This window comes from Citrus clementina, unplaced genomic scaffold (genome assembly GCF_000493195.1).
Source record: "Citrus clementina cultivar Clemenules unplaced genomic scaffold, Citrus_clementina_v1.0 scaffold_3, whole genome shotgun sequence".
Taxonomy (NCBI): domain Eukaryota; kingdom Viridiplantae; phylum Streptophyta; class Magnoliopsida; order Sapindales; family Rutaceae; genus Citrus; species Citrus x clementina.
The window spans coordinates 2,402,892-2,429,700 of record NW_006262339.1 but is presented as its reverse complement, the minus strand read 5'-3'; the positions used below and the strand labels follow the sequence as shown (position 1 = coordinate 2,429,700).

The following is a 26,809-nucleotide window of genomic DNA, read 5'->3' as shown; positions in this document are numbered from 1 at the left end:
TTTATATTTTCATTCCATCAATAAATTAATACCACATAATTTATACAAAATAAATTTATACAAGAATTTATAACTATATTATTACTCATACTACTACTGCTACTACTCGGTCTTGAATCAACATTTGTCTAACCTCCTCACTGTGTCAGATGAGATATCTCACCACTTGAAATACGAAATTCAACGAGTAAATGGTGAAAAAGTATAAAATGCCAATAAAATATTGATTTTCTTTACAAAAAGACATGGTACATCTTTTTTTCTCCTCGAGAAAACAGAGAAACCAATTACTCAATGATAATTAGACATATATGATAATACAAATGGACCAAGGAAAATGGATATCGACCGCATGTCTGCCTGAACATGAAGCTCTTGTAGTCACTTCTCATGTTCTTTAAGAATGCCCCAACCTCCTGAGAACAACCTGTTTATAGAACCTCCTTGTCCGAATGAACAACAAGAAGGCAACAAGACACCCAACAAAAGCAACAGACGCCATGATCAGAAATGATAACATGAAGCAGTGAGTGCCATTGCAGGAATTACCTTCACCACTTGCAACGTTGTCGTAAATATACCCAATAATTCTTACAGAGCATACGTAAGATCCAACGGGACTAGCAATGGCAATGGTGTTAAAAATAGTTCCCATGTGCCTGACTCCAAATATCTCATAAGTAATAGTAGGCATTAACGACCACTGGCAACCATAACAAACACCCACTATAATTGAACCCACATACAAATTTCCCGGAAAACCAGAAGCAACAACAATATGACCAACAGACATTGTTGCTAGAGTAATGGCAATGAACGATGGCCTTTCCCAGCCCATTCTATGTAGGACTATATCTGAGACGTACCCTCCTCCAAAACGGCCAAGAAAGTTCCATATACTCCACAAAGAGACCAGGGAATTGATTGCACTGGTAGGGTAGCCAAGAGATTCCCCTATTTGACTGATATTATTTACAGTGGCAAGCCCAGAACCCATTCCACATAACATGGCAACAAACAGCAGCCAAAAGTTTAGAGTACATACTGATTGCAAAATATTCATATCCTCTTCATCCTTCAATTTTTTGTCATCAAATTCGGCTTTCACTTGACTTTCCTCACCAGGCAGCTCATGATATGCTACAGAATCTTGTGAGGCAGAGAATTTAGTAGATGTCGTTGTCTCAGGGCAGTCCACTAACGGACTCCTCTGAGTGGCAAATGTTGGCGATAACCTAGTTGTATCCTCCCTCTGGGCTTTGATTGCAATTCCAAGAGGTGAGGAAAGTAGAAATAGTAGAAACAAGAATGTAATGATTCGTGCCCATAATGGAAAAGTGAAGATGTTCTCCAAAATTATAATGATCATGAGATAGGCTGCAATGGTCAAAGCAACGGCAGAAAAAGCATTCAAGTGCTTCTTGTCATCAGCTGAATTCGTTCCATGGATTCTTACCAGAGACATGAACAAAAGAGACGCAAAAGTTGGCAGCAGTGCAAGAATCAGAAGGTAAGTGCTTGGACGGCCCTTCCATATAGTGTCATAAGCTTGGATTAATGCTGCCCCACCTAGACCAAGAAAGCCCTGGACAGTGGACAATGGGAGAAAAAAAAAAAAAGGTATTCTGTTGTATTCCAAAAAATAAACCATTGCTGCGTTACTTACAAGCTAGTAAATTGAAAGTTGCGAAAATGTAAGTCTTTCCTAGATCTAAGTAAGCTAGCGGATATGATCTAAAAATTCACAATTCCTTAGGAGCACTGGAAGTATTACTACAAGTCCTTTTTTTTCATTTTGAGTCCAGAATCTTGTCTTCTCGTGTGTAAATGTTAAATAAGCTACTGATTTACATATAACTGAATTCATTTTGAGTCTAGAATCTCAATCAAAGCAAGAAACAAAAATGTGAACTAGTGCATACCTTCATGATGCCAACAATGGTCCCGCCATAATCACCGAAGTTCATCACACCAGTCACAACATTCCCCGTGTTAAAGAATGTCTGCGAATGAGCCGCCAGGAACATGAACAAGCACATCAACGGAACCGGCGGACTGTGAATCAGCCCCACAACGGAGGCCCACATCAAGAAGTAACCCGCAAAGCAAAGGATAGCACCGGTCAAGTGGACCACCCATGGACCGCGAAGAAAGCTGAAACGGGTACGGTGGTGGTGGTTGAGCGTCGCGAAAGAGTACAGAAGGCCGGATAGGACACCGACGTTGGCACCTATGTCTTTGAAGACTGACACGGTGTCAAGCGTGGATTGGTCGTAATTTTGAGAGGACTTGAGGGTGGATGAGTAGATGCCGAAGGTGTACGTGGCACCGCTGCAGCACTGGATCCATATGCTCGCCACCGTCGCTATCCACTTTGATTTCAAGTTTAGTCGTCTCTCACTCTCCATGTCCCTCCCGCAAACTCTGTTCGGTTCTCTTCGCAGCTGCTCTCCCAGTCCTCCTATATATCCTTTTGTGCAACTTTTTTATTACAAGAATTCGTGATCTATTTTTCTTCTTTGAATTTTACAGTAATTCATAACAATAACAAAAATGCAGTTGTAATTTTTTTACATTTACGTCATAAAAAAAGAAAAAGAAAGAAAAGAAATCTAAAATCTACAAAATCACCTGTTTCCACAAAAACGGAGCTTCAGATAATAAAAAAAAAAAATTTATTTCTTGTTCTTTCAGCTGAAAAAAAAGAAAAAAGTCAAAGAAATATACAGAATACCTTATCGTCGGCCATGCGAAGATTTGGAGAAAAATCGGAGTGAAGAAAGAAAGAGAGAGAGTGTGGAAGAGAAAATTACGAGGATGGGATTTGAATTTGGACCATAAAAATACGTAGGCGTATTGTATACGCTAAATGATAATTAAATAAATATGAAGGGTTATTTTTAGAGACCTCCTCTGAGGTTTGGTGTATTGACAGTCTGATAGAAAGTATTCACGTAATTACAGCGACCTCCCCTGACGTTACTACATGGTTAACTTGACTGTTAGTGGACTGACGAAAAGCCAAAAATGCCCTAGGCCTCAAAAATGCTTTGGCAGTTAATAATTTCTTTAATGATAATAACTACAGTTTGGCGTTAAACATCACACTAAAACCCTAAAAAGTCTAAACTGACCATTTAAAACAAATCATTGATATTACATAATATTAAAAAAAAGAGAAAAATATAAATTGACAAAATCAACAAAGCTATCAATGTAGTAAATATTTACAGCAACAGTGGTTGTAAATACAGCCATTGTCAAGTTAAAATCACCATTACAACCATTGCTTCTTTAACTTTCATCTCACAATTTCTTCCTTCATCATTCAACATCTCAAAAGCTCAATAATTAGTAAGCTGCTTCAATAAAACAATAAATAAACCATAATTCACTTTTCAATGCATTCAAAATACACAACCAATATTCCTTAGCCATTTAAATTGAAGCCAAAGAAGAAAAGAAAAGAAAAAAAAAATCTTCCTTTGTTATTCCAAGTTTCACACCACTAGCCATATGAAGAAGGCAGACTAAAGCGTAAGAAAATGCTACTGCCACAGCAAAAGTCTAGACCAATTGGGTAATGATACCTGCCATGCCAATTTCAAGGCAAGCAAAAATCAATTATCATCCCCATACAAAAATACCAGCAAACCTACCTTTTGAATTTAAATAATAAGTAAATAAATCAAAGATTTCAACTCATTTAAGTTTGAAATCAATTAAAATAGCCAAAAAGAAAAAATTCTTTTTCGTCCAACATAACTTATCCAGCAATTTCTTCAACACATATTTTCATTCTTAATCATCACAACAATTAAAAAAGAAAAACAATGAGCCCAGGTGACTGATCTTCCCATAATGTACTCCTACCAGCAACCGAAGTCGAGCATACATACGACGATCTTCGTGCGTGAATAGTCGGGAGGAAAGAAAGGGTGGTAAATGATAATGAAAAAGATGCGATCGAGTTTGCGGTAGAAATTTCTACTCTCCGATTAGACCCAAAGCTTGTTCAAAAGGGTCTCATTTTCCTCCGTTGAGATCAAATCCCTACCGACGAGTTGCCAACAACTAACAAGGGTCACTACGAATAGCTAACAACTGCTTTGCTACTACTGGCTCACTCTGAACGAGATTCCGATCCCCTGTCTCGTGAGCAAAGCCTTCGATTCCTTCACGTAGGCCGGGACGGATTGGTTCAAAAGCTTCTCCAGAGCTTTTCAACCTTGAAAATGGTTGTGGGTTTCGTTTAATGAGAGAGAAAATAGTGTTTTGGTTCTTTGATTTTTTTTAATTTATGAAATTACTAATTTACCCTCATATACTAACATATACGAAAACGTGTACTAACGTTAGGGGAAGTTTCTGTAATTACACAAATACTTTCTATTAGACTGTCAATACACTAAAGCTCAAGGAAAGTCCTTAAAAATAACCCTAAATATGAAGTTTGTTGGAGTGTTTTGACCGGCCGAACAAACCCCAATAATGCCATATCCAGCTAAGGGAGCAGGCTAAGGTGCTTACCTTATCCGGATCTTGCACTGTATTAAAATTGGAGAAAACTATTATGTCGTAGGGTGTAGTAATATAATAATATTACAGTATTGTGGATAACTTCTTCCAACTTTAATAAAATCAAAAATCTTAAATTAGATAATTTTTATCCTATTCAAATTTACATAATCGTCAGTTGCCATAGTGAAACTGAACCAACTTCCATGTATTCACATTTTCTAATTTAAGAGAAGCGCAGACATGTACCAAAGATGGCTTGGATGTAGTATCATTGACAGTAAACTCAGCAATAATGGTATGATACGGACGCAGTCGTACTCCACCATCAGCACCAATATTTGCGCCACATGGGCATTCCATGCACATCTCCCAGAACGTCCCGACTGTCTCATTTTATCACGGTTGAATGACAAAAAGAAACGACCATTTTTCACAAAGATCGGATGAGATGCCATACCCATTACACCGAGCTCAGTATCAAAGGCCACCTCATCAAGTCTAAAAATGGATTGGATTCAACAATCCCCAGAAGGCCAGAATCCCATTAGATCCTTCGTCAGGAACATTTGCCAACCGTACACTGCCTTGCTGATTTGGTTTCTCCAAAAACGTGGAGCTGCAAGGAACAGACACACGACTACGGCGGAATGGCCGCTTTGCAATTAAGTCAGCAGCAAATTGATCACGTGTCCGCATGTGGCGTATACAAAAAGGAAAACGCATCTCAGCGAGAATGCTGCGAGAATGCCGAGAGAAACGGCATTCAGTAATGCCGTTTCTCTCGGCCCCACCCTCCACCACGTGAACTTTGGCCCCTTTTGTTTTTTCTTGCTACTTTTGCTTTTTCCACGCTTTTGACTCTTTCTTCCCCACATTTGATTCTAGCTGTCGAAAAGCACTAATTGAGTTGAGATTTTTCTCTCATTTCACAAGTAGAGAGAATTAGGGATGATAAATATCTAATTATGGATAGATAATATATATCTAAATATAAATTTATAATTATTTATAATGAATATATTTATATTTAGTATTTAATATTGATATGGATATGAATTTTATCCATATAACTATAGAGATCCATGAATATTTTATTTTTATTATATAAAAATAATAATATAAAATAGTTAAAATTTTAATATTAAATTTAGTTATTAAACTATTTATATTAGTAATAATATATATATATATATATATATATATAAAATAAAATGGCGGTCCGGTGGTCGGTGGTGGCAATCCGGCAACTTTTTGGTGAATTCCGGCGGAGGTCCGGCGACCTTCCGGCGAAGCAGACGGTGGTCTGGTGAAATCCGGTGGTGGTCCGGCGACTTTCCGGTGGATGTCTATTTATAATATTAAATTAATAAAATAAAATAATAATTATTAATAATATTAAATAAGTTAAAAAATTAAAGGATAATTTTAAAAACTTTAGTTTTTAATATAAGAGGAATTTAAAATTTTCACTAGTTAATATAATATTTTTACAATTTTTTATTTATTATATTTTTATTTATTATTTTATAAAATTAAAATTTTTTAAATTTATGTTGGATTAAACGAATATCCATTAGATAAAAATAATTATCCATATCCATCTGAATATAATTTTAAAATATCAATTTCAATGAGATTCTCCTTGACAAAGAATAGACGGTGAGAAAGGAAAACGGCAGGAGTATTTTTCTCATTCACGTGAAAGGATTGAGTTGGGGGTTTTTTTTTCTCCTTTTAGAAGCAGGAAAACGGCATTAGCAGCCTAGCAAGAGTAGTTTATCACCAGCTTGAAGTAAAACACCCAGCTGGTAAAGATTGATTTTTTTTATTTATTCTATTATTTTTTGTTATATGATAATGAAATTTTGATTTAGAAATTTTGATTTAGAAATTTTGATTTAGAAGTTTGATTTAGAAATCAAATAATGATAAATTTGATTTAGAAAATTTTAATTTTAATTTTGTGTTGGATTTATAATTTCTTTTAATATAAATGTTGTGTTTGATTTAGAAATTTTTTTATTTAAAAGTTTTTTTAATTTAAATGATGGGTGGGATTTAGAAATTTTTAATTTAAATTTTGTTTCGATTTAGAATTTTTTTAATTTTAATTTTGTATTCAATTTATTATTTTTTAATTTTAATTTTTAGAATATGATGGATTAAATTATTGGTGGATCAAAATTTTGTAAAAATTTATAATAATTTATTCTTAATACGAATATTAAATATTTTGTATACTTATATTTTTTAATTTCTAAAATCTCATGTTTTAATTTTTTATATATTACAGCAACCACTTCCGTCATATGTTTTACAACCACATTATCATTCTCATTCGATGACGTACAAAGGAACTGGAAGTGGAAGTTTCCAACATTTGCTACATCAACAACGTAACAAAGACAACAATGAATGTGATTAATGTTTGACTTATATTTTGTTCGAACAAGTTTTTCTAGCATTTCACTTATATTTGGCTAAACCAAACTAATTACAGTGATGAACATGTAATTGCACAATTGTATTTTCAACGATGAACATGTATTTTCACAAGTAATTACAATCAAAAATTTATACCCAGCCAGTAATTCTCACAAAATAATTACCAAGTGTAATGCATATACCAACCCAACATAGCTTGTTGTGACCGACAAACTTTCTGCTTTTATGGCTGCTATGCGATATGTGATTGGTTAAAAAGTGAAGTACGTGTGGACACCGATGCTTTTAACTAAGGGAGCCCCTATGTTACAATTAATGTAACATACACACTCAACAACAACCACACAAATGATGGACCCACACAATTTGTGTGGTTGTTGTTGAATGTGTATGTTACATTAATTGTAACATAGCATTTGCCTTTAACTAATTATTCTTTTGTACCCCCTCAGCCACCAATTTAAATTTTAGAAAGAGAGTTTAGTCAGCGATTTGTAGATAAATCACTATTGAATACAAATTAATTTAATTAATGTAGTTGTTTATAATGAAATTGTTTGAAGGTAGAAATATGAAGATTTATAAGACAAGTTCTAGCTCACACATATAATATTTATTAGAGAGAAATGACTTTGTAACAACCTGAATATGTTGATGTCTAAGTTATTTATGAAACTGTCAACCACTATTTGGTCTATAGCAGTTTTACTCTTGAGGTCAAGCATTCAAATCTTTCCATATTAGGATGATCTTTAGATGAATTATATCAATGAATATGCTAAGTCTCCGATAAATTTATGGGTTAGTCTTCAAATTGACTATATAAAGAATTATATTACACACACGCATATATATACATAACTTATTAAAATTTATGTTTGCGCTAGTTAGTGAATAGCGGTGATATAAAAGTATTGGTGTTCGAACTCAGCTCAAATGGATTCTAAAAGAACTTATGTGATCTTGTTAATTTCTTTATTTATAATACAAAATAAAATAAAAAACTAAGACAGAAGAGTAAAATCTTTCACTCATTTACTAGAGGAAAATAAGGAAAACAAAAGAATTTTCATTTTTTAATTTTATTTATTAAAAGTGAAAGATGAATCTTGCATTTTCAAAAATGTTTTTAAATTTTATTTGTCGAACGTATATTTGTGTTTTTAAAGAGAATTGGTATTTAAACCAACTTACATGGATCTGAGGATGGTCACATAATAAACTTTTTCTTGATTAATCACAAAAGAGATGTTGATTTCTTTACATACAAATAATGTACATAAATTACTCTTTTGACAAGCTATACCTTGATCCAAAAATCAATTACTCCACGATATATTTAATACATGCTTCTAAATGTTTGACACCCGCATCATACCACAATCCACAATACAAGAAGGATAAAATGGGATTGTTTTACAACAGAAACTTCGTATGAATAACTCCTTTTGACAACACATTGAGCTAAGAAATCAACCACTCAAGTCATATTTAGGATTAAGGTGTTGTAATTTTTAAACTACAGTTGCTATGAATAAAAAACTGTAATTATAAAATAAAAGTTAATAATATAAATTTTAAATAATAATTTTGATAAAATTATTAAACATATAATAATTTTTTTATTATATAAGTGAAAAATTATATTAAAATAACTTTCAAATAACAGCAGCTAGTGTTTACCAAACACTTTAGTGTGTCGCTTAAACGTTACAGTTGTGCAACCTCAATCCCAAACGCACCCTCACTCCAAGATATAAAGATAAAAGAATGATACTTAAAAATGGTGCTCCGGCATCATACCACAACTGTGAAAAGGAAAAATGGGATTGAGATGTTTACCGCCTGTACGTGTAGCTTTACTGGTTATGTTGCTTCTCAGGTTGTTGAAGAATGCTGCAATCTTCTAATAACAACCTGGTTATAGAACCTCCTTGTCCGAAGGAACAACAGAAAGGCAACAAGACTTCCGAAGAAAGCAACAAATGCCATGATCATAAAAGACAACATGAAGCAATGAGTGCCATAGCAAGTGTGATCTTCACCGCTAGCTACCCTGTCGTAAATACGCCCAATGATTCTCACAGAGCATATGTAAGATCCAACAGGACATGCTATACTAATGGTGTTGAAAATAGTTCCCATATGTCTCACACCAAAGATTTCAGAAGTGATTGTCGGCATCAGTGACCACTGGGAACCATAACAAACACCAACTATCATTGTACCCACAAACAAGTTTCCTGGAAAGCCAGAAGCAATAGCTATATGACCAATTGACATTGCTACTAGAGTAATCACCATGAATATAGGCCTTGCCCAGCCAAGTTTGTGCAAGAACACATCTGACCCATACCCTGCTCCAAAACGACCAAAAAAATTCCATATACTCCACAGGGAGATCAGAGAATTTATTTCAGTGGTACTGTAGTGGAGAGATTCTCCTACTTGAGCGATATTGTTCATTGTGGCAATCCCTGAGCCCATTCCGCATAACGTAGCAATGCACAAGAACCAGAAGTTTCCAGTGCACATTGCTTGCAAAAGATTCATATCCTCTTCATCCTTCAATATTTTGTCATCAAAAGCAGCCGTTACTTTACTTTCATCATCAGCCAGCTCATGATATGCCAAGGGATCTTGTTGTGGTGTAGAGAGTTTAGGTGATGTCATTGCATCCTCCCGATCGGCTGTGATTGCAACTCTAAGAGGTGATGCAAGTAGAAGCAGCAGAATTATAAATGTAATGATGCGTGCCCATAATGGAAATGTTAACAAATTTTCCATAACGGTAATGACCATGAAATAGGCAGCCAGTGTCATAGCAACTGCAGAGAAAGCATTCAGGTGCTTCTTGTCATCAACTGAGTTTGTTCCGTAGATTCTTACATGACTCATGAACAAAAGAGACACAAGAGTTGGAAGCAATGCAAGAACCAGAATGAAAGTGCTCGGATTGCCGTTGCACACAGTTTTGTACACTTGGGTTAGCACTGCTCCGCTTAAACCAACAAAGCCCTGAAACAGAAACAAATTAAAAATTTTAAATTCTTTAAAATGGCATAGTACACTGTGTTCAGAAGATTAATTCATTGGAAAGAAAAAAAAAAGTTCTGTCTCGCTGTTTCATTCATTTTTTTTCCCAAACAAACTGCATACCTTCAAGATACCCACAATGGTCCCGCTATAATGACCAAAGTTCATGACGCCAGTGACAATATTACCCGTGTTAAAGAAATTCTGTGCATGAGCCGCCGTGAAAATGAACAAACACATCAAAGGCACCGGTACTGGCCTCGGAAGCAGCCCCACAACAGAGGCCCATACTAAGAAGTACCCAGTAAAGCAGAGGATAGCACCCGTGAAGTGGACCACCCATGGCCCGCGAAGAAACCGGGTACGGGTCTGATGATGATGATGATTAAGCGTGACGTAGGAGAAGAGGAGGCCCGATAAAATACCGGCGCTGCCGCCCATGTCTTTGAAGACAGCCACTCTCTCAAGCGTTGATTGGTCGTAGTTTTGAGTTGACTTGAGGGTGGATGAATAGATGCTGAAGGTGTACGTTGTGCCGACGCTGCACTGAATCCATATGCTCGCCACAGTAGCAATCCATTTTGAGTTTGTGCTTAACCTCTCCTCCATCCGCATCGCCGTGTCTCTCCTCACAGTCTCTGATCTCTTTTGCGCAGGAAAGCAGAGGGCTGTCTCTAATAATTGTTGAAAAATGATTTTATATGTTTTTAAGTATCAGTATTTTATCAGACCAATCATACATCTTTTTTTTTTTTTTGAGAAGGACCAATCATACATCTTATAAGAAAGAAAAAAATGACATTTCTTTATTTTATTCGGCTTTGTAATATTTTGTATTTTTAATACTTATTTTGAATTTAAAAGGCCGAATAATTCACTTAATTATTAGCGTACTGCATTATATTAACAATCCTTTTAATCATTATAAGTTTATACATTAAAATTTTGTGGCAAAAAAAATAAAAATAAAAATCAATATATATTTCATTGCACATTTGCGTACAATGATTTTGTCTTTTTTCTTTTAAAAAATATAATAAATATTTCATTGACCACCATAATTTTGTGAAATTATATTGCAAAAATAAACTTTATTTTAAAAATCATGGTTTAATTTCACTTACATATGAGATACATTTAACTTAAACAATCTATTTTATATTAAATAAAAATATTATCACTTTTCCACTTAACGTTCTCCTCTGACATGTCATTTTACTACTAAAATTTTCTAACAATTAATTTTCTTACTTAATGTTTCGATTTTTATCATTTCTTTTATCAATGGGACCATGAAATCCATATTGTTGCAATAATATTAACTAAACTAATTTCTGCATTATTTAATATAATAACATAATCTACAGGTCGGCTTAGCAATATTTAAGATTTTAAGAATAATCGATTTGCGTTTAAATTGTCACCATTTTTTTTCCCATATATATCATGTCCCAAATAAGTTGGATGCTCTTATTTAATCAAAGTTGTTTATTAATACTGTTGCTTACGATGATTGTACCAATGTGATATAAAGCAAACGTGTTATAGACCGTTTGGTATCAAATATATAATCTCCAGTTTATTTCTTCTATCATTTCTAGGTAGTTTGTTATCAATATATAACCTTAAATGCATGTCATATAATGTGCTAGCTGGTTTTTGTTTTTGAGGATGTGTCTTTTTTTTCTTTTTTCTTTTTTTTTTTTTGGTTTCTTGATAAAAATAATAGTAAATTGAAATTTTTTAAAATAAAAATGATATAAAAATAATTAATTTATGAGCTCGGAAATTAACCCTTAATAAAACTTGACAAAAAATTGATAAAAATTTTATTCAAAATGGTTTTGTTTTGAATATTTAAAAAAAAAAATCGCTGTTTTCTCATGGTTTATTATGGGGGAGCCCCTATGTTACAATTAATGTAACATACACACTCAATAACAACCACATAATTTATGTGGTTGTTGTTGAGTGTGTACGTTACATAACGTAGCATTTGTCTTATTACGGACATCAGTGCTCCACTAACACTGACAGAGGGACCCTACCACAAAATAATGGTGGCGTTTTCAATGAGTAAACATGGTCCACTAAGTCATCAAATTCCAAACGAACACGGATCCAATCGTCGCTTAGCTTGTGCTGCTATGGCCCATGAAGTGCTTTTCTTTTTTTCGGACCCACTTATTAATATATATTTTTTTAAGTTTGTTTGATTAAAAAAAAATAGTGTTTTTGCTCTCAAAAAGCTATATAACTAATTTTAGTAATTCCAACACGCCTTTATATATAAACCCCAACAACTTGGTTTGTTGGACCACACACATTGCTTTGGCGGTGGAGGACCACGCAGACGTGCTTCTTGGTCCACTCATAATTTATTTTCAATTTGCAATGTTGTAATTTTCAACAAATTATGATTTTCTTTGATTTAATGATGATATGCCTCGTTGTCATGTGTTGCTTTTGTTCTTGTCCCCTTCTGTTGCTGGAAATGGAATTCTATGTCATGTTAGTTGGTTGAATTGTTTCATTTGTTAGTTGATATGTATACCATTGTTATTTTATATTTGATATTCTTTTTTTTATATGTCCATTGTTTGTTTTTTATGCAATAATAATATATATCATTTGTCTAGAATAGAATCTACTATACAAAAACCAAAAGGAAAAAAAAAACTAAGGACAGATTAAGATGATGTCACAATTGTTTTTTTTTTTAAAAAAAAAGATATATGTCAAAGAAACATTAGTTGGGAATAGACCAAATTGTCATGAGATGATTACTTGGCACAACAATTTGTAGGGCACTTAACTTCTAACACTAAAGTTGCTAAATAAATCTATCGAACTTCTCATGCTAGTTAAGCAAACATACTTGCGAGAAAACTAGAGAGAAGAAAGAGCAATGTAATCAAAGAGAATTTCATTACTCGAAAGAAAGAATACGAGAGAACTTTACAAGTATGCTTGAATTGTTTGTGCTTGGTGTAGTATGCGTTATACAAAATGACAAGTGACATGCACTATTTATAGGGAGGCTTGCCTAGGTCTAAAGCTTTTCATGCTACCTGAGCAACTTGCGCAACTTACCTAAAAGCATCTACTAAGTTTTAGAGAAGTCTAGCTATACAAAAATGTAAAATTATCTAGATAATTACAAGTGTAGAGTGGTGTAGAGAATTCTACTTCTTCATTTTGCCTTGCAGATTTAGGCTTAATCTTGGATTGTTCGCTATTAAACGCACCACAACTTGCTAATGTATGAGGCAACCCACTACTAAGTGTACCCTGCTACTCAGTATATCTACCTTTAGGTAGTCCTTTACTGAGCGCACCTTGGTATGCCAATTTAGCCTCCTTTAGTGGTAAATAATTAAAAAAAGTTTTTTAACGTATCGAATCCTTTTAATTATTTTACTTGAAATATGTTAAAAAACCCTTTTTTAATTATTTAATCATTTTAATTTAATAAATTTAAATCAAAAAATTATATTTGACATTAATAAGTAAGATTAATTCAAAATTGCATTAAATATATAACATTATATTGCATTAAAATATTAATGTAATTTGTATTATATTATCTTTTATAGCTACTAGACAATATATAAAAATGAATTATAGTATATTATAATATAATATTAGGTAATAATATTATAATATTATAATATTTGATGATTAGTATCTTATTCAATTATTTTTATAATATAAAAATTAATACATAAAAGTAATTATTTAATAACTAAATTAAAAAATTCACAATATAACATTAAAATATTAACGAGTTTAGATAATATTAATCTCATTTTAATATTAAACATGAAATAATACTATAAAATAATATTATATATAATATAGTTTATACGACATCAGACATGATATTGTAATATGACTTAATGCAATACGGAATAATCCAATACAATTTACACAATATTGGGTGCGTTTGGGAGTGATGTGTTGCAACTAAACTTTGGTTTGGTAACACCTTGCAGTTGAGTTTTGGTAGCTCAATATTCAGTTTTCTTAGCCCTACTTCACAGTTATAACTTTTACTTCATAACAGCTGCAACTTAAAAAGAAATTATAGTGTGTTCTAGATTTCATGGGATAATAACCTTAAAGTAATCATCCTTAGAGTTCATGTATGGTGAATTGTCTCAATTTAATTCACCAACGAGGGAGTTGATTTTCAATCATTCGTCAATTATCTAGTGTTAAGCTCTTTTGATATTTTCATTTGAACCAACATATCAAAAACTTGGTCAACCCTTCTAAAAAAAATAACACCGATATTTACCCTGGATCAAACCCGAAACTTTAGAAAATGATGTCGTTTTGAGAATTAATTTTTTTAATTAAAAAATGCTATTTGCATGCACCGAGGACTTAACTTCTGCTTTCTCTTTTCATTTTTGTTTCCTCTTTCTTCTCAACTACAAACCCCCTTAATTGTTTCTTCAACTAGCAAAAACAGACTACACCATGAGCAATTTATGAAAAAAAAAAGTAAGAAGGTAAAGTTCAAACTTTCAATTACACATTTATGAAAAGGAAAAAAACACTTGCACATTCATAATCTTCAAATTTTGCCATCCTCTTATTCACGACATTACACTTTGTTGTTCAACACAAGTGTCAAAAGAAAACAATTCAAAAAGAAAAATCACTTGCAGCAACTACCAAAAATATAAATAAACAAGTAAAAGTCTCTTAATTTGCTTCTCACACTAGCAAAATCGTAGCAGAAGCTTATGCAAAGCTTTTGGCTCAGTAACTTATTAAAAAAAAAACAGAGAATTCAAAATATCTCAGCTTGCAAGCAAATTAAAAATAAACTTTCGCAACCAAATCTACTCTCTGAATGTTAAAGAGCTCAATCTCGTTGTCGTGTGATAGTTGTGGGAGTCGTGCTTTGTGTGGAGCTGTGGCTGTAAGTTATGGATTGTGAATGGTAATTTCAGGCGCAGATTGTGGATTGCGATTTGCGAATGGCTGTGGCTGTGGCTGGAGCTCGATCGACGAAAGAAAGGAAATGAGAAATATTTGGCTATGGCTGGAGCTCCATGGACGAAGGAAATGAGAAGTATTTGGCAAGGAAAACGGTGTCGTTTCTGACTTTAGTAAAACGGTGCATTTCATTTTTGGGATTTGAACCGGGATAAATATTATTTTCCAAAAAAAAAATGTCACCCAAACGATGAGGAAAGGTCCACGTGGATAAGGGAACGAGCAGGCAACAAGAGAGCACGTGGCATCCCAGGTTGAACACACGCGGGAGTAGCGACCCGAGAAATCACAAAAAGAAAGGATTTCAAGCAGTTGACTCACACGTGATTACAAGATACGGGCGGCGTGGTCTAGGCCCTAAATCACACATCTTAAATCTTTAAAGTTTAAACTGAACCCCACGTAATCTTCAATCTCTACTCCTCATTAAGATAATCGAACCGTTGTGAACAATGACATGGCGGGAAATCTAAATAATACGAAAATTTCTTATACTTCCACTCTCTTTCGTAGCGCGTTAGATTCATTCTCCGATTATCATCGAGCCGAGTCACCTACCCATTTACCACTATTCAAGATTCCGCCCAGAAATATCCGTTATCAGTTGATGCGTATGCAGGTACGCTTCTGTAGATTGTAGAACGAGAAATTATAGTATGCTCCAAATTTTATGGGATAATAACATTACAGTAATTAAATTCGTCATATTTTATAAAGTGAGATTTAATTTGTTTGGTTTTACCAAATATGTACTTGGTCTGGGCCCCCACTAAAATTTTGAAATATACTTTATTTATTGAAGCGGGATAAATATAGAAGTGGTATTTTAAAGTGAGGGCATGCACATGGTAATAAAATCAGCTGCCTGCATAAAACACGTAACATATAAATTATTTTTTTTGACTTTTATAGCTCGAAATCATAAAATTGACAATCGTTTCAAAATTCATTATTTATTTTTTATTTTTATAAAACTAAGAACTAAGCTAAAAGAAGCCAAAATGGACCAAACTAATCTAAATTTTTAGTGTAGCCGTCTACTTTGTAACAGATACACATAAACTATAAGACAATTTATACATTTTGTAAGGAGTAGTGGTATGTGCTGTTGTGCACAAAAAGTAACACAAAAGTAACACATAATCACTAAAAAAATTAAAAAAAATACTTCACTGTAAAAAAAAATATATATATATTTTGACTTTAGTGTTGTTTTTCAATTGCTGTACAAACATCATTACTCTTTTTTGCAAGGGATCATCATTCATCAAGGATCTACTTGATATGTATAAAAAATTATTTTATTATTTGAAAATAGTAAGGAAAAAAACTGGGGAGGGAGAATGCATGTTTTATCCTTTATAAATGTTATACTTACTAGTTACAATCTTATTAGACTTTTAATTACTTGTTTTATCCTTTCCATTAAGAGATAACATAATTACTTGTGAAAATGAGGGCAAAATAATTATTCAAGGTGTGATATTTTAAAATTAAAATTAAAATTTGACCCCAAGTTATTAGGATTAGAAAAAATAAATAAATAAAGGGTGGTGATATTTCTACCCCACAAATTCTATAAATCTACCATACTTCTAAAAGAAAATTATAAAAAATTCCCATTATTTTTATAAATTTCAAATACAGAAGAATTATGAAGAATCAATCAAGTAAATCCTTCTTAAATTCTTAATTTATTTTTTTATATCTTAATTTATTTTTTGTGACTTAGATTTTTTTTTATTATGTTTGAAAACTAAGATTATTTTACCCTAAATTTAAATTGACTATTTTATCCTTAAAAGCTAAAAGCACCAAATATTTTCTTTAACTTCAACTTTTTTTAATTTATTTTTACAAAATTTATTGTTTTTAAATAGTCAATTCTACTTTATTAGTATGATTATTAGCCCTTAATTAAGCTAACATAATGTCTTTATAAGCCAATACTCATGTAAATTATTAAGCTATCAAATTTATGCCATTTATATGTGAAATGTTGAAAATTATTAGACTTCATTTAGAAAGTTAATCTAAGTAAAAAAAATTAAGTAGCTACAATATTAAATATAAGAACACATATTTCTTCACGTAATTGGTTCATTTTATGTCATAAAGATAAAATGATTAAATACAACTTATATTAAAGTAACCTTAATAGTAAAAAAAAAAGTAAAAGAATAAGAGTGATTCAATTGATTAATTATGCCAAATATTTTTGTTGATCTATATTTATTAGAAATAATGTGCATTTATTGTGAATATATTTTAGAAGTAGAGTGGGCTTACAGAAATAATAAGGTGGAAGTATCCTCGCCCATAAATAAAAAATGCAAGCACTATTTTAATAATTACATAAGTCTAATCGTTTTCATGTTCTCTTAAATTTGGATGTGAAACTACTTAGAAATATCATAAAATCCTATAAAAAAAGGTAAAATAATAAACGAATAAAAAATGTTAATTTTATATGTTATCTCTAACAGAATGAATGAAATAGATAATAAAAATATAATATAGATGTAAGTAGTAAACAGAATTTCTATGACATGCATTCTTCGACCGGATGAAAAATGGAGCATATGGGCCCCCGTTACTCCCCCGCTTTTATAAAATATATGGCGCGTGGAGTAACCACACGATCGCAACGAAATACGGACAACCGTTGGCCGTTCGGTATAAGGTCTCGATCACCTCCGTGGCGATAACAATAATCAAAAACCAAATTCAAGTAGACGTTAAAATTAAAAATAATTTCTATTCAAAGAAACTAAACACGACACACAGAGAGAGTTAAATCGAGCAGCATCCCCAATGCGAAACCTTCCCCTTCGCTTTATCGTCGTTGATGCAGTCTGTAAATGGACGGCGGAGATTCTACGGAGAACGCGGCCGACAAGGACGAGGACGAAGCGCCTCCACTTTCGGAGTCCGAGACCTTCTCCGGCGTGGGCCTTGCCGATGCTCCGATTCTTTTCCTCGTTTATTTCCACAAGGCTCAACGCGCCGAGCTTGTCGAGCTTCATCGCTTAGCGGTTACGGCTTTGGAGCGTGGATTTCACGACCGGAAGCTCATACTCGAGCTCCAACGGAGATTCGAGTTCTTGAAAGTTGTTTATAAGTATCACTGTGTGGCTGAAGACGAGGTCATCTTAATTCACTCACTCACGCACACTCTAATTCATACGCTTCAATATTTCTGTTTGGTTACCGAGAAAATGCTACTAAGAAAAGTCAAAATAAACTCTTTTAGTTAAACTAGTTCATAAGTAGGATGAAGCTTACAATTTCGACTATGCTCAAACCTTTAATTTTAAGAGGGAAAAAACATCCCCCCCCACCCCCAAAACCCAAAAAAAAAAAAAAAGCTTTATTACAAATTTGTTTGGGGCAATTCTCAGAGAACTCAATTTAACCGGTGTTATTATTTTTGTTTAGCTTCTTTTAGAAACGTGCCATTTTTATTTTATTTTTTTGAAAACTGAGCAAGTAGTTAAATGAAGAGATAATTGATGAGTTTTCAAACTAGATTTCCATAATTGTGAACTGCGGATTTCTAAGAGGCTGCATTTGGATTTATTTGATTTTCCCGGGGCCAATGTTTTGGGGTATTATGATAACTTGCTCTAAGAACGTAAACGTTGAATTTTTCAGACTCTGACTTCCATTAATTAAAATCTATATAATTTACTGGGCTGTAAAACTTTATCAAGTCAAACGAGTAGGATTTAGGAACGACCTCAGTTACAATTCTGGACGTATATATTTAAGCAATTTGACCAAAAGGTCCAAAAAGTTGGATGTTAGTCATAAATAAAGTGAGAAAACAGGAATTAGTGATAATGTTGTTTTTAGCTTCTGATATTTGTTATCCTTTTCCCCAATTTTCCCTTCGTTTTGCATTCCTTGTAAAACACTATGGTTTCAAGAGTGAAATTAACTTATATTTTCTTGACAGGTGATCTTTTTAGCACTAGACGCACATATAAAAAATGTGGTCTCTACATATTCACTTGAACATGAAAGTATAGATGAGCTCTTTGACTCTGTTTTTGATCTCCTGAATGTTTTACTGGGGGGAAGTGAAAATGTATCCAAGCCATTTCAAGAAGTTGTCTTTTGCATCGGCACCATCAAGACCTTCATTTGCCAGCACATGCTGAAAGAAGAAGAGCAGGTAGATATATATTTTTCTACACCTTTACGGTAATGTTGCTTGGTTGAGGAACTTCATAGGCTTATATGTTTTCTCATAATTCAAGTTATTCTGGTACACTTTTAGCGCTAGTCATGAATTTTGCTTCTTACCTAGTTCAAACAACTTATGGTTTCTCACTTGGTAATCAGTCGGTAAAAACTTTTAAATTAATTTGACATGACTACTACATTTTTCTAAATTAATGATTTCAATTTTGAATGATCAGCTCTAAGACCTCTGGCATGACTTAGTTACATATCATTCTACAACACATAATTAATTAGAATTTGATATGGCATGGCATTTCGTAAGTATGTTTTAAGTTAAAAATATCCAACTGCTTCACTTGTTAATTAAGGTGGCATTCATGAAGATGAGCTAAATTAAACAATCAACAAAGTGATTGTCAACTTAAGATGAAATTTACGTTCAAGCGCCTTAAACTGCTTACGAGGTAGCCTTTTATGCAGCTAGCATGTAGTAGAACAAAGAGAGTGGATGATAATATTGAAAAAGTTCACTAGTGAGGAGATATAATGATTTAGGATTGGGGAAATATTTTCAGCTTGCAGAACTTCACATATTCTAGTGGAGTATTGCTGATAATGTCAGTTTGGTCAAAATTCAGCATATGTTATCCTGACTGTGAATGTTTCAACATTGGAAAACATAAATGAGCATTTAAGAAATACAAAGAAATCAAGAATAGGCATCGGATGGCTAGCAGTTCCTCCCATTTTTTTCAGCCTTCGGTCCAGTTTTAAAAGAATGTACCACATTAAGCATATTAAATTCAACAAGGAGACTCCTTTGGATCTGTGTCCATTGATATTGCAACAGACAAACTTCTGCCCATCTACAGTGATGCTTCATATCTATATATGTTATGAGTTAACTGGTCATTTAATTAATACTTGTAACAAAGTATCTGTTGGTTTTAACTTTGAGTAATTTCTAGTATTATTTTAATATTTTTTTTTCATAAAGCAATTCTAGAATTCTTTATGATAAATGATCCTTTATATCATATGGCAGTGTTGAGTGTAATAACATACTAGCTGTGGGGATGCAGGTTTTTCCTTTGCTGGTGAAGCAGTTCTCTTCTAGAGAACAGGCTTCACTTGTGTGTCAATTTCTGTGCAGTGTTCCGGTAATGCTGCTGGAGGTGCTTTTGCCATGGATGTTGTCCTTTCTCTCCGAGGATGCAAAAGTAGAAGTCAGACATTGTATAAAAGAAATTGTATCTGAGGAAACAACACTGCAAGAGGTAGATTCAGGATTAAATTCTCACCCTATTCAAATAATCTTCCAGAGTGTCATCAGTTTAAATATATTTTTGCAGGTGTTAACTTCTTGGCTTCACAGCAACAGCCAACCCACTTTTTGGGATTTTTTCGTTAAGAACGAGAAAATAGTTCAACATCTTGATGGATCTGCAAATATGAAAAGCATCCCAAAATTGCTCCAATCTAAGAGTTATTCTGGAGAAAATCGGGATCGGAAGAGAGTTTGTGGTCTACATGCAAATGTTGAACAGAGTCCAGTTAGTGGCCTTCTGCCTTGGCACAGAATCATAAGAAAAGATTTGGAAGGAATTCTGGAAAGCCTACTTCAAATGAAAAGTTCAAATGCTTTTTCTGATCTGCATTCTGTAGCAGTCCAGCTGAAACTCCTTGTTGATGTCCTTATATTCTATGGGTAATTAATTTTTTGCTCAAGTATTTCCTTGTCATAGACTCTACTTATTCAAGGTGTCAAGTAGAAACTCTTTCTTTATTTCTTTCATTATAATTATTGAATATGATAAATCTAAAAGTTGTTTTTTCTCGTTTATAGCACTGCATTGGAAAGATTTTATTATCCTGGGATAAATGAGCTTCCCAGTGGCTGTCCTGCTCGTCCTAAAGAACAATTTCATGTTGAACCTTTACAGCAGCTGCTATACCATTATTTTCATAACAGTAACCCTCCATGCAAGTTTGTGGAGAAGCTCATCTGGGAACTGGAGTCTTTTGTGATAGATGTCAGGAAACAGATTGCTTTTCAAGAAACAGAGGTATACTGTTTATTTTGTTTATTAATGTTCTTATAAAAACTAACAGTAACTTTGAATATTCTATAATACCTTTGTAATTCCTGAATTATTGTCCATCTGATCAACTTTAGTAAATTTTACTTTAATCTCAGGCCCGGGGAATTAATTAAATAATATTTTCTTCACTACTTTCATTTGGTAATTTGTCCTTTTTATTATGAGGTGCTAACCATCTTTGACCAGTGCTGCAGCCTTGAAATGCAGCAGCACCTTCTGTACAGGACCCTTTATATGATGCCACTCGGGTTACTAAAGTGTGTGATCACTTGGTTCTCAGCTTACTTATCTGAGGATGAGTCTAGGTCCATTCTTTATGGCATAAATCATGGAGGCCCCTTTATCAATAAATCATTTACATACCTATTACAGGAGTGGTTCCGTATTGGCTGTTCAGGAAAAATCTCCGTTGAAAATTTCAGAATGAACTTGCAGAAAATGTTCAAAAGCAAATGCTCATTTCTGTGTGAGAAGCAAGCCATTGAATTTTCTTCCTTGCACCCGGATGTTGAAGCTTGTAAAGGAACAAAACAAGGACAAACTGATCCAATTTTTTCCGACAAGGACAACAAATGGTATCCATACTCTTCATCTTCTCCATTCCACACTGCTAAGAAGTACGAGACATCATGTTCGAGTGGAACTGGTCTGCTCATATCTTTCCCACAAACAATAAGGACATTCGATCCCTTGCCAAAGCTTTCAGTTGAAAAGAGTTGTTCTGGTTCCATAATTGACGAACCAATCCCAATGGACCTCATCTTCTTCTTCCACAAGGCACTGAAGAAAGATTTGGATTACCTTGTCTTTGGTTCAGCTCAATTGGCTGAAAATGCTCTGTTCCTTGTGGAATTCCACCGGCGTTTCAATCTAATACGACTTCTATATGAAATCCATAGTGACGCAGAGGATGAGATCGCCTTTCCTGCTATGGAGGCAAAGGGAAAACTGCAGAATATTAGTCACTCATACTCCATTGACCACAGATTGGAAGCTGAACATTTTAAAAAGATTTCAAACATTCTGATTGAGATGCTTGAATTACAGGCTTCGGTTTCTAGTAATGAATCAAATGTACAGGATAAGAGAATGTTGAAGTATAAACAATTATGCATCAGGCTCCAAGATATATGCAAATCGATGCATAAATTATTATCAGAACATATACATCGTGAAGAAACTGAACTGTGGCCCTTATTCAGAGAATGCTTCTCTATTGAGGAGCAAGAAAAGATCATAAAATGCATGCTTGGAAGAATAAGGGCAGAAACTTTACAAGATATGCTACCATGGTTGATGGCATCGTTAACACCAAGAGAACAGAATGCCATGATGTCCTTGTGGTGCAGTGCCACAAAGTGTACAATGTTTGAAGAATGGTTAGGAGAATGGTGGGAGGGGTATGATATGACCAGTGCAAGAGTAGAGTCAAGTGTTTCTCCCATATTTGCTGGAGATCCTTTGGAGATTATTTCAACATATCTGTCTAAAGAAGTTCCTGAAGAGTGGAATGGAGAATCTTGCAATAAAGGCAGCAATTTTACACAAAACAATTACAATGGGACTGATATTGGGCCGTTACGGAAGAGTAGTGTGGGCTGTAAAGAACAAAATTTTATTGAAGAACTAAGTAATTATGAATGTTCAAAGTGTATAAAGCTTTGTAGTGATGGTGACAAGAAGAGAAGCAATGAAGCGGTTGGTCTCATGGCTTGGATTGATAAACCAGGTCAAAATTTTCCAGAGAAGTGTAGGAATCATGAGAACATTTTGGCAGTGAGTCAAGAAAGTCTGGAGGCTGCAATCAGAAGAGTATCGCGTGATTCTTCCTTAGATCCTCAGAAAAAATCATTTATAATCCAGAACCTGCTAATGAGGTAATAAGCATTTCCTTCCAACTAAAGCTTTTGGTTTATTCCCTCTTTTCTAGAGGATAGTCAAGGATTTATCCATTTTTTATTATTTTTTTTATGATGCAAATGTAGACTATCTCAATTTGTGTGCAAGTCATCCTTGTGCTGGGTGTCATGCTCATATTCATTCTAGTAATCCGAGTTCTGGACATTTCTTTGGAGAAAACTGTCAAGATTGTCTGTTACATGGCCATCAATGCAAATGGTTTTTCTCTCAACTATGCTTTTCCCCAAATATAAAAGATGACATTGGATGGATTGGTTCTAATCATGATCAACTTCAAAACAAACTGTAGCCAAAATGGCGCATGCTTGCATTTTATGTCAAAGTGCATTGTACAGACAATGTGCTGCTAGAACTAGAAGGCATCAACATGCTTAGGCAGCTTAGTAATATTTGTTGTTAACTCTATATTCTGCACTGTAAATTTATGAAACATGACACTCATATCCACACATGGTTCAGCCGTTGGATCACTGGACAACAGATGACACATTCAAAAGTAACCATCTCAAGTAGTGGGGAAGAAATTCCAGGTCAGCAGCCATCTTATCGAGACACTGAGAAACTAATCTTTGGTTGCAAACATTACAAGAGGAACTGTAAGCTTGTGGCCACCTGCTGCAACAGTCTTTATACATGCATACGCTGCCATGATGAGGTAGCTGATCATGCATTGGATAGGTAACAACAGTGTCAGATACTTTCTATCTTTCATGCTTAGAATTTTGAGGCTTTTGTCGTCTCCTCCGCAGACTTTCATATTAATTTTTCAATATGCATACAGAAAATCTATATCAGAGATGATGTGCATGAAATGCTTGATAATTCAGCCAGTTGAGTCCAGATGCTCAACTACTTCCTGCAGGAACTTTTCCATGGCAAGATATTATTGCAGGATCTGCAAATTATTTGATGACGAAAGGTGATGTAGCATAATTGATGATTTTCAAGCCTTCTCATTTTGGGATGATTAGCTATCGATATGCTGTCTTCAAAGATTCACTTAATTATTATACATTCTTTTGCATGACCTCAAATTTGAATTCATGGAGTTTTTGGCAGAAACATATCTGATCTTTCCTATCAAAATACTTTTACGTGTTCCACTTATTTTTTAGCAAATTGCAACAGTCTAGGATAAGTTCAGATTTACTTGGCGTATCTTATCTGGGTATGTTGATATTAGGTATATTAATTATTGATTGTGGAGCTTCTAAAAGAAATCCTGCAACAGGGAAATCTACCACTGCCCTTATTGTAATCTGTGCAGAGTAGGGAAGGGATTGGGCATTGACTATTTTCATTGCATGAATTGCAATGCTTGCATGTCGCGGTCTCTCCAAGTGCATATATGTAGGGAGAAATCTTTTATGGATAACTGCCCAATCTGCCACGAAGACCTCTTTTCTTCTACCAATCCAGCGAAGGCCCTTCCATGTGGCCATATGATGCACTCAACATGTTTCCAGGTACATGGCTCTTGTAATTCTGGCCTGGTCCATCTCTGAGATTTTTTATTATATGGACGGCTTTATTGAAAACTCTGGTGCTGCTTCTAGGATTACACTTGTACCCACTATACCTGCCCTATCTGCAGCAAGTCACTTGGGGACATGAAGGTCAGTTACTAATTCGCCATAATAAATTCTTGTATTCCTTGGCTTGGATTTTCTGCTGATGTCTAGTACATTGGCTTTATTCTAGAATTATAAATTCCAAAATCTTTATTAAAAAGCTCGTTATTGAATCTTTATAAAAAGCTCATTATTGACTGTCGCATGTGGAATATGCCTGCTTGTAACTATCGGGGAAAAGTCTTTAAGCTTTTACTGTTGAATTTTCTTTTTTTCGTAGGTGTACTTTAGTATGTTAGATGCACTGTTGGCAGAGGAGAAAATGCCACCAGAGTATTTAGGCCAAACTCAGGTTCGTAATCCTCTTATACCTTTAAATGTTGCAAATGTATCACCAGATATATTTTTTGATGGACTGTGAAAGGAATCACAGGTGATACTGTGTAACGATTGTGAGAAGAAAGGAGCAGCTTCCTTCCATTGGCTTTATCACAAATGCTCCTTTTGTGGATCTTACAACACTAGGCTTGTATGATTCTCTCTTCGATAGTGGGTGGTGGAGTAATTGCTTGACTCAAAGCTACTTTGTAGAGAAAGATGAACTCTTTATGCATGAATCAATAATTTTTTTGTGCTTGTGATGGAACGAAAGCACTTTATTGCTGCTTAATCATTTGAACAATCTATTTTATTGTCCATGATAAATCTATTTGTGCTTGGATTTGGTTGAATTTCAGGTTCAACGCATTTATTCTTTTTGAAAATAAATATATCAGTTTGGTAACTACTAGGTTTTGCCAGTGCTCCAAATTAATGATGAAGTCCCACAAAAATGCACATAAAATTATTAATTTGGAAGTACTTGAAAGTACAAAAGATAACAAAATGCAAAAAAATATATTTGAAGAACTATAACATGTAATTTAATTAAGTGAATAGTTGATTAAAGATCTACGATAGGCGGCTACGAAAAGCTTAAAATATACCGAAAAAAGAAAATGAAATTATAAAAAAAAAAACAAAAAGGCTCAAAACTGTGGAATCTACCCTATGAAAACAATATGACAACTTGAACAAAAATAAAATATATATATATATATATATTATGGCACTAATCTTCTCCGGGTTTGTTGATCAATTAACACTGGTAAGACTAAAACATGCAGCAGCGCTCTTCAGTTCGTTTTCCGCAACGTGCTCAATGGATTGTGTTGTGTCTTTCAATGATTCTTCCGAGCTGCAAGCGAAAATACAAACTGTTACGAATTTCAATGATCACTAAATAAAGAAGTAAGGGCATGGTACAAGATTGATTACCTTGACTCGTAAGCCTCTTTGGAATCTATGTAAGACTGCCTGTCATCGATTGTATCAAAAAAGGGATGCATCTCGTCGTAGTCCTGCACGACTTCCTGCTGGATCGTAAGGGGTTGTGAGGCAATTAATTGGGACTGAATCGCCAAAGAATTGGCGTTGTTGTTGATAGCATACGGATGTTGTATCCACAAAGAATTGGAAACACTACTATCTTTGACATCCATGTAAGGAGAATTGTAACTGTTATTCGAGTAAGAATGCTGCTGCGAGAGTGGCAAAGAATGCTGCTGCGAGAGTGGCAGAGCAGCAGCATTGTAAGGCTGCTGCTGCTGCTGTGGATTATGGTTAAAAAGAGAGAGAGCATTAGGTGGTGCCATGCCTATGCCTAGTTCTAATTGTGAAGGAACATCATCAGTCATGGTCGAAACCTGTTGTTGATAATGCTGCCTGTACATCTCAAGTTGTGCATGAACGGCGTGTAGCTCTTCCTCCGCCTGCCAAATTTGATACCGTAACTGACAGATGATGCCCCAGCAACCATGGACAGGAAACCTGTCGCGTATATTAGCTTGGTAAATGATGGATCGCATTGCTTCAGCCTTCTGTTCATCAGAATCCAAATTCTTGATAATCTTGACAATGTTGCTTACACCAAATAACTTGTGAGCATTTTGGAACATTTTCGGTTGATCGGGAGGA

General features: G+C 34.2%; 4 protein-coding genes across 5 annotated transcripts; 1 reads left to right on the top strand and 3 right to left on the bottom strand.

Annotated features, from left to right (window-relative positions):
* Positions 1 to 207: 207 nt before the first annotated feature.
* Positions 208 to 2,827, bottom strand: LOC18048603 (protein NUCLEAR FUSION DEFECTIVE 4). Its single transcript, XM_006439611.2, has 3 exons — positions 2,735 to 2,827; positions 1,923 to 2,631; positions 208 to 1,585 (listed from the first exon to the last, which is right to left on the bottom strand). The coding sequence occupies exons 2-3, from the start codon at positions 2,406 to 2,408 to the stop codon at positions 398 to 400; spliced, it is 1,674 nt and encodes a 557-aa protein (XP_006439674.1). The 5' UTR covers positions 2,409 to 2,631; positions 2,735 to 2,827; the 3' UTR covers positions 208 to 397.
* A 5,769-nt stretch (positions 2,828 to 8,596) lies between these two features.
* On the bottom strand, positions 8,597 to 10,749 carry LOC18048602 (protein NUCLEAR FUSION DEFECTIVE 4). Its single transcript, XM_024186884.1, has 2 exons — positions 10,126 to 10,749; positions 8,597 to 9,984 (listed from the first exon to the last, which is right to left on the bottom strand). The coding sequence occupies exons 1-2, from the start codon at positions 10,615 to 10,617 to the stop codon at positions 8,845 to 8,847; spliced, it is 1,632 nt and encodes a 543-aa protein (XP_024042652.1). The 5' UTR covers positions 10,618 to 10,749; the 3' UTR covers positions 8,597 to 8,844.
* A 6,935-nt stretch (positions 10,750 to 17,684) lies between these two features.
* LOC18048601 (zinc finger protein BRUTUS-like At1g18910) lies at positions 17,685 to 25,514 on the top strand. Of its 2 annotated transcripts, none has more exons than XM_024189365.1 (12): positions 17,685 to 18,158; positions 18,971 to 19,189; positions 20,283 to 20,477; positions 20,553 to 20,908; positions 21,047 to 21,266; positions 21,489 to 23,179; positions 23,682 to 23,900; positions 24,004 to 24,141; positions 24,490 to 24,688; positions 24,779 to 24,838; positions 25,074 to 25,145; positions 25,227 to 25,514. In XM_024189365.1, the coding sequence occupies exons 1-12, from the start codon at positions 17,874 to 17,876 to the stop codon at positions 25,326 to 25,328; spliced, it is 3,756 nt and encodes a 1,251-aa protein (XP_024045133.1). In that variant the 5' UTR covers positions 17,685 to 17,873; the 3' UTR covers positions 25,329 to 25,514. The 2 variants fall into 2 exon arrangements, with proteins under 2 accessions (XP_024045133.1, XP_006439671.1); XM_006439608.2 differs by having other exon boundaries at positions 24,454 to 24,688.
* Positions 25,515 to 25,927: 413 nt separating this feature from the next.
* Positions 25,928 to 26,790, bottom strand: LOC18048600 (LOB domain-containing protein 27). The gene is made up of 2 exons (XM_006439607.2): positions 26,111 to 26,790; positions 25,928 to 26,030 (listed from the first exon to the last, which is right to left on the bottom strand). Exons 1-2 carry the CDS (start codon positions 26,788 to 26,790, stop codon positions 25,928 to 25,930), a joined length of 783 nt encoding a protein of 260 aa, XP_006439670.2.
* Positions 26,791 to 26,809: the final 19 nt, after the last annotated feature.